We start from the raw sequence: 7,823 nt of genomic DNA, 5'->3' as shown, positions 1-7,823 counted from the left end.
CGATGGCGTCACGCGGCGCCTTTAACAGCTCCGGCGCGCAGGCGGGGGCGCCCTCGGGGCGGGGCCGCGCGGGTCCTGGCAGGGAGGTACACTCACCGAGAAGAGGAGCGCTGGCAGCGACGCGCCTTTCTCCTGGGAGGGGGAAGGCTAAGGCTGGAGTGGTTCCACAGAGAGGATTTTTTTCGGCCACGCCTCCCCGCGGTCGCCCTCCAGCTCTTTGCGTTCGGGGCTGTGCTTTTGACAGACGCACCTCACCCCTGGCAGGACCGTGGTCGGTGGTGAGCGCGCGGGGCAGCGGCGGGTCTAGGCGGGTGTCGCTTCACCATGGCCAAGCATCACCCGGATCTCATCTTCTGCCGCAAGCAGGCGGGCGTCGGTGAGTCCCGGAGCGCTCCGTGCCGCGCCCCCGCCCCGCTCCCCGCGCCCTCTGCCCGCGGCGCGGCGAGGGGGAGGCGCGCGCGCGGGCCATTCGCGGCCGTTAGGGGCGCGCGTGGCCGCTAGGCCGGGCGGGGAGCGGAGGGAAGGGGGGGAGGGGGGCCCGCCGCGCTCCTCCCTCACGGTTTGATTCCGCGTTGACGTTGCAGGTTGTTCCCCTGCGCTGGGAGACAAGGCTCCCTAAGGAAGGCCCCTGGGCCTAACCCTACCCTGCTTACCCCGTGGGCCCGGCCTGACGGGCAAAGTGCTCCTTGGCCTCTGCCAGAAGCGCTGAACGGCATTGACGTCTGCGTAACCGCAGCTGCTTTAGAGCCGTAGAATCGCTTCTGTTGGAAAACGCCTTTAACAACATCGAGTCCAACCACTCACCTCACATTGCCAAGCCCACCACTAAATCGTGTCCCTACACGGCTTTGCAATATCTCCAGGGATGGGGACTCCACCACCTCCCTGGGCAGCCCGTTACAGTGTCTAACAACACTCTTGGTGTAAAAGTTCTTCCCCTGGAGCAACTTGAACCTATTGCGTCTTGTCCTGTCATTTGTTACTTGGGAGAAGAGACCGACTCACACCTTGCCACAACCTCCATTCAGGTAGTTGTAGAGAGCAGCCATGTCTCCTGTGAGTCTCTTCCAGGCTAAACATTCCCAGCTTCCTCAGCCACTCCTTGTGAGATTTGTTCTCCAGACCCTTCACCAGCTTCATTGCCTGTCTCTAGGCACACTCCAGCACCCTCAATGTAGTGAGGGGCCCAAAACTGACCACAGTATTGGAGATGGAGCTTCACCAGTGCCAAGTACAGAAGGCTTGGCTACCTGAGCACGCTGCTGGCTCATATTCAGATGGCTGTTGACCCAACACCTCCTGGTCCTTTTCCTCCAGACTTTCCTACAGCTACTCATCCCCAGGCCTGTAGCGTTGCATGGGGTTGGTGTGGCCTAGGTGCAGGCCTCAGCACTTGGCCTTGTTGAACCTCGTACAAGTAGCCTCAGCCCAATGATTCTTCCTCAGCTCAGGGGAAAGGCAAATGAAGCTGATGGCTGCAATTAGAAAAATACTATTTTAATGTACTTTATTCCTCTTACGCTGACTGAAGCAGTACAACCAGATGAAGGCTTCAGTCACCACTGGGAGCATCTTTCTGGCTGCAAGAGTAAATCTGTCCAGGTTATATCTGTATTCGGATATTGAGCTTTACTCATGTCATTTGGGTCAGAATTCATCCTGCTAAACCTGAAACGTCTTATACAAGACAAGAAGTCAAGCAGTCTCTTCCAGATTTTTTCCAGTCATTGGAAAAGCAAATAGTAACATACAATTTCCTGAAAGAACTGTAAATAAAATATACAGATGCACTGTCTGCAGGAAACTTCTAAAAAGAAGAAAACTTTTAGAAACTTCTTTTTAATGCAGCTAATAGTCTGTCTGTGTTGAAAACTAATTTCCAGACTGATGGATCCTTTGTTCCTCAAACTTAACTGAATCACGATTTAGTCTTTGTGAATGGGGACATTTGGTCTTTAGAACTTTATGGTGTTTACCCAAATCAGCAACATCATTGTTGTGAGTTTCCTAGACGAGTGACAGGAATTCGCAGATACATTTAACTACTTTAATGTTCTGAAGTTCAGAAGGTATTTGGGCAGCCTTAAATCAAGTCAACAATTGATTTCATTTCTTTCTTTCCCCTCGTTAAAACGAGTGGCAACGCTATGCCAAATGTGATGTGTGGGATTTCCTTCAGTCAGGTATATTGGCCGTGTTTGAAATGGAGTAATGAATGTATGTTTTCTTTCTGTCACTGGGTGACATTGCATGTTCACAGTCCATCTGAACTTTGATCTTGGTAAATGTTTCCAGGAGGTTGTATATTGTTTATCATAAATATATATGGATTTATGCTCAAACTGTTTCTATGGTTTAGCTTCAGGATTTTTTTAAAGACTGCTGAATGCAGAGGATCATTATTTGGCTTTCAAGCTTGTAGCTACTTGTATTTTTTTCTCCTCCTTCTGCCTCAAGTAATTTTTTTTCTTCTTTTTCTTCTCACAGCAATCGGAAGACTCTGTGAAAAATGTAAGTATAGCTGCTACATGTAATTGCTTGAGAACATGGTGTTGTGTTTGGAGCACAGAGTTTGGATTCTGGTTTTGCTTTAACCACGAATTTGGTGTTGCTCTCTGAGATGGGAACAGTTGCAGGTGTAAATTAATGAATACGTGCAAAGTGACATGCTCGACTAGATCGCCACACAAACACATACTGTTCTAGAGTATATGCTGCCAGCATTTTCAGCACGGAGGCTACACTGACCTCCTGGCTACTTCCTTATAATCTGTAATACAAAATGATCAGCCTGACCATTTGAAAGCAGGGAAAAAAAAAAAAGTATTTTTAGAATCCAACTGCTTCACACCTTGAGAAAGATTCCCTTCAGCGTCTAGGAAAGTAAGAAATGGAAGGCAGGGGAAGAAGATCGAGAGTTAGAGCAGAAAAAACCGACAGAATCAAATGCCACTACTCAAATGTAGAAGGCAAGAAAGAGTATGATCTGTCATTAGATGCTTGTAGGGGAACAGAACAAACAGGATGACTAGTTTCCGACTCAAAAAAATCGTATTAAAATGAAGTAGCACAGTCTGAAGGGATGAGATTGTTTTCAAGAGCTCCCAGCAGTGAAACAGTTTCCCATTGGTAGTAGTTGAGGGATTGTCATGCTGGAGATTTAAGAGCAGGTTAGTGGGAGTCAGGATTAGAAGCTTTGGGAACTGGTAATAGGATAGGAAGCCTTTCATCCCTAGGTCAGTGTTTTGGAAGAGGTCCAGCATAGCAGAGACTGTCCATGGCATCTGAGGGCTGCTTGCCTGTATGATATGAGTTCTTGAATTTCACGCAGTTCCTTGTGATAGAGCAAGAGCGACTTTTGTGAAATGGCTGTTTATGCCAGTTTGCCCTTTCTTTGGCCTTCTCACAGATGAAGGATTAAAGGGACCACAAGTATAATCTCTTATCTCATCTCTGTGAGGATAGTAACTCCAGACTTTTGTTGATGTGGCACCGTGGGAGAAGCTTACACTGCTGTCTCTGTGTAGGTAAGGACACTAGTCCTCTCAGTCCAGCATTTTTTTCACAAGTGAAAAATTCAGGAGAAGTTCCATAGTAAAAGCGATGCAATGATCTAAGCAGGCATTGGCTAATCACAGAAGTGACTTTGAGTTTCTTCTCTGATTGCAGATGCATGAATAACTAAAAGAACTCCAATATTGTAGGCTACTGGCCCTTGTTCCTCCCAAATCTGTGTGCAAATACTAACTCGAACCCTGTGCCTGCAAGTTAAATTTCTGCAGTTCAACTCTATTGAGCGTACAGGCAAATTTTTTTACTAGGAAGCTTTTTGTCTTGGAGGTGAGGGGAGAGAGAAGGACATTCTGCAACCAAAGGCTTCTGCTGTACTTGCAGGTGATGGCAAGTGTGTGATCTGTGACTCCTACGTGCGGCCCTGCACTCTTGTGCGCATCTGTGACGAGTGTAACTACGGCTCCTACCAAGGGCGCTGCGTCATCTGTGGGGGCCCAGGAGTATCTGATGCCTACTACTGCAAGGAGTGTACCATCCAGGAAAAAGATGTATGTATCGAGTCTCCTGTCAAACTGATTATGTTTTTATCTAGTAGCCATGTTTATTTTTAAGGTGCATAGAGCTACTGAAAGTGCTGTTGGGACGTGAGACGCTTGGGTTCCACTACCAACATTGGCACTGGTTTTCGTTACCTGGCATTTTTCTTTCCTTATTGGCAGTTCCAAAGCATTTTGAAGTATCATAGTATTTTGAGGTATTGTAACTCTCTTTGTCCCAAAGGATCTTTGACCTCTTTGCACTGCACGCTCACTGTTTGCTTCCTGCACGTGCTGCAGGTTGTCACCTGAAGTCATTATCTTTACAAGAGCTCTCAGATGAGGTTTTATCAGGGTCAGAGATATTCCAGACACAGCATGGGCAGCGACAGGAGCAGCTCCTCACTAGAAGTCCATTATCAGGCACTGACCAAAGTCATGAATGATACTGAAGACCTGTGTTTCCCTTTGGATTACAACAAAAGGTAGCCCTAAATATCTAGCGTCTCCACTACTGATTTTGTTTCACAAGTTTAAAATTTCTTGTACCGTTTTAGTGGGATAAGATTTTCCTTTTTAATTCTTTTCTGGAATGTCCTGTTTATAGACATCTCTTTTTCTGTGGTCAATGCTATAATCATTTTTTATAATCTTGTGCTGAAAGATAGCTGCTGTGGTGTGAAACAAGGCACCTGTGAGGCACCAATGTGATGAGCGCAGCATGAGAAGAACTGAAAAGGAAGTGGTAGTAGAAAAACCTTAAGAAAGAGCAAGAATGTGATGCTTACAGTTGCAGTGTCCCCAGAATATGGATGTGATAGCTGTGAGAGTATCTGTTAAAGGATGTTTGGGTTTTGGTGCTTTGCCAGCTCCAGCACACACTAATGATGGTGGACAACACGCTGAGAGGATGGTTCAGCTGGATTTGGAGGAACATGTTCAGCTGAGCGAGCTGCAGGTTTAATTCTCTGCAGTACCTACGTTTTCTCTAGAGGCCTGCAGCTAAATTCAGGACAGGGGCAGGTCCTTGTCTGAATTTAGTCATTAGACTGACAGGACCATAATCTTTCTTAGCATCTAAATATGGATGCAAGTGCTGGGATGGGGGTGTTGCCTCCTACTTCAGAAATGCTGTGAGAAACAGTAGTTTTGTTCTCTTGCCTTTGGAACCAAGACACCTGGCTTAATAAGGCACAAGTAAAATAGGCTTGGGTTTATTTTTACCAATTCATATCAATTCCCCATAAGTGTTTTTCATAACCTAAGCTCACCTGTAGCTTATTATGTCTGGTTCAGGTGTGAAATAGCCAGCTGCTCTGAAAGGGAGGATTGTCGAAAACTTAAGAGCTGGAGGAGCAGGAGAATGGCAATTCAGAACTGATGCATTTTGACAGCTGGGTGGAGGCTGCTGCAGGTGAAAGCAGCTGCTCTGTACCAGAAAACTCAAAGGTTAGGGATTATTGCAGATGTGAAGTTGCAGATCTGAAACAGCAGATCTGACATGGTTGACTTGCAGGATTGAAAAGTGGTGGCACAGGTGGGTAGAACAAGAAAAGTTGAGTGTGCTGCCTGTCTGGTAGCTGCTGCTGCTGCTGTGAGTAATAAAAGCAGATGGACAGAGCTCTATACCTGAAGCTCTTAACACCAGCATTTCAGTCACTGCATTTCCATCATCCTCAGAGAAAGACTGGAAAAAGATAGTGAAGCAAGAAAGGAAACAGTAAGGCAGAGAAAAGAGGTGGAATGCCATTGGGCTTGAGGCAAAAGGCCTGGTTACTCTTGTTTCCTTTGTTCAGGGGGATGGAGGAATGAGGTATTGACCCACCTCGGTTTGTGGGTAAGGGCCAAAATCCTGCCTTGTCACCCAGGTTGTAAAAAAGTAATCTTTCCTTGGGGACAGGAGTGTGCTCATGTGCTGCCTCCTTAGAAGGAGGTGGAAGAATGAACAGAGCCCTGCAATAACGCTGTCAAGGTTGTCACAGACTCCCTGGCTCGTGGGAGGCAAGGCTCGGAAGAGTCTTGCTACTGAGATTCTAAATCAAGTAAGGAGATGGTAGCTGGAAATGGGTTGTTTGTGGCAGGTGTATGGGGAGAGGTGATTTCCACCACACCCCACACATCCCCTCCTTTATTTCTACCATGCAGGCCCTCACCACTGGCTTGTATCTCCTGCATGGAAGCAAGGTATCAGTTGGGGCAGCTTGGGTGCAGTTTCTACGGCAGCTGACATCTGCCCAGAGGCTTCCTAAATCTAATCCGCTCGTGCTTACACAACAGCCAAGGACATGTGTTCCTCTGCCGGCTGCTGGGCTGCTCACAGCTGCTGTTGCCAGACACAACATTTTGCCCTCTAGAGTTACACAGATGCTGGGCTTAGGTGGCCTGCAGACAAATGCTCTGTGGTGCCAAGAGATGGGTCGCTCATTTGTCTTTGGAACCACACCTCTGAAGTGAGTCTCCCCTGCTCACCTTCTTGCTTTTCTTGTAGCTTTTTTCTCACTGTCTACTGGAATTCAGGTACAAGAAATTATCCTTATAGCTGCTGTAGACAGCTGTCCTCTCCCAAGATGACCATACAACCTCTACAGTAATCAATCCAGGATGCAGGAAATCTGAGATACAGTTTTGCTGTCACAGCTGAGAGGGGTCTCTAAAACATGAGAATAGCTTGGTGACATCTAGAGCAATAAGATTCTTTTTGGCTAAGGAGAGGAAAGGTAATTCTTCTCAACCCCATAAATCCTCCGTATTCTAATTTAGAAGGAATCCAGTCTTGAGGCACCGAGCATCTTTTTCATTAAATTGCTGATGTTATACAAGCTGGTTTCCATCTTCACCCTGAGGAAGAGAGTGCCTTAGTGTTAAAAAGAAGGCATCCCTCCTCTTCACTCTTCCACTTTTGCTAGTAGTCACCAGAATTAGGGGGCAGTTTGTCTGCACGGCTGTTCGAAATGCGTGTTGAGAATGGGGTGAGGAGCATGGGAACTGAGAACCTACTAGAACTATGGAAGTGATTATATTAGTCTGTTTGCCCATCTTCTAACTTAAATCTTCTTCTCTTCTTACAGAGAGATGGTTGCCCCAAGATTGTCAACCTGGGCAGTTCCAAGACAGATCTCTTCTACGAAAGGAAAAAGTATGGCTTCAAGAAGAGGTGATCCTATCTGTACGTGGCTACACCTCCAGTTGGGTTGGCAAGAGGGTCTTGGAACATCTCTGGACTTTACTATTATTGAAAAACTGGTTCATTATTTTTTCCTAAAGTAGTACAAATTCAGTAGTGTAACTGGGGTTGGAGCAGGGACTGAAACTTGATCAGAACTGACAACCAGGCAGAGCAAATAAGGATTACTGTCTCTTGCGTTTTGAGAACCTCTGCTAGTAGCTGCCCCAGCTCCCTATAAAAGCCCTGATGGGCAAGTATTTACTTATGGAGGAGACCAGCTCAGTAGAAAGCAAATGGCATTCCTTTTGTGGGGAAACACCTTGCAGTTGTTCTTACCAGGCCTCCTCTCAAAGATTTAGAACTGCCTCACGCTTTATTATCGAGGAACAGAGTGCCAGTCTCTTGTGTGCGCTCCCCTCTCTCCCTTCTTCCAGTATATTTCCACACTGCCCTGTTTAGTAAGGAACCTGCTTGTAGCCCATGCCGTCCTAGGGAGAGCACAGCTGTTCCCTGTTTTCTTTGACAGATTAATCCAAGGCCTTTTCTTGTAACCATTTCTGTAGGATGCATACCAATAAAGCTTCTTTTGGGGTTTTTTTGTATAACAA

At 46.6% G+C, this 7,823-nt stretch overlaps 1 protein-coding gene across 4 annotated transcripts; it reads left to right on the top strand.

Annotated features, from left to right (window-relative positions):
* Positions 1-51: 51 nt before the first annotated feature.
* On the top strand, positions 52-7,823 carry PHF5A (PHD finger protein 5A). 4 transcript variants are annotated; one of them, XM_062013329.1, is made up of 5 exons: positions 310-376; positions 2,488-2,511; positions 3,410-3,527; positions 3,895-4,061; positions 7,118-7,823. In XM_062013329.1, exons 3-5 carry the CDS (start codon positions 3,485-3,487, stop codon positions 7,205-7,207), a joined length of 300 nt encoding a protein of 99 aa, XP_061869313.1. In that variant the 5' UTR covers positions 310-376; positions 2,488-2,511; positions 3,410-3,484; the 3' UTR covers positions 7,208-7,823. The 4 variants fall into 4 exon arrangements, with proteins under 4 accessions (XP_061869302.1, XP_061869313.1, XP_061869320.1 ...); XM_062013336.1 differs by lacking the exon at positions 310-376 and adding an exon at positions 590-1,028; XM_062013346.1 differs by lacking the exon at positions 310-376 and adding an exon at positions 590-1,031.

Source organism: Colius striatus, chromosome 1 (assembly GCF_028858725.1).
Source record: "Colius striatus isolate bColStr4 chromosome 1, bColStr4.1.hap1, whole genome shotgun sequence".
NCBI classification, from domain to species: Eukaryota; Metazoa; Chordata; class Aves; order Coliiformes; family Coliidae; genus Colius; species Colius striatus.
The sequence above is the reverse complement of the archived record's forward strand: the minus strand, read 5'-3'. Positions and strand labels throughout refer to the sequence as shown.

Coding starts and splice junctions, on each gene's coding strand:
- PHF5A (XM_062013318.1), top strand. CDS start 325: ATGGCCAAGCATCACCCGGATCTCATCTTCTGCCGCAAGCAGGCGGGC. Junction 377..2,487: donor CCGCAAGCAGGCGGGCGTCG/GTGAGTCCCGGA, acceptor TTCTTCTCACAG/CAATCGGAAGACTCTGTGAA. Junction 2,512..3,894: donor CGGAAGACTCTGTGAAAAAT/GTAAGTATAGCT, acceptor CTGTACTTGCAG/GTGATGGCAAGTGTGTGATC.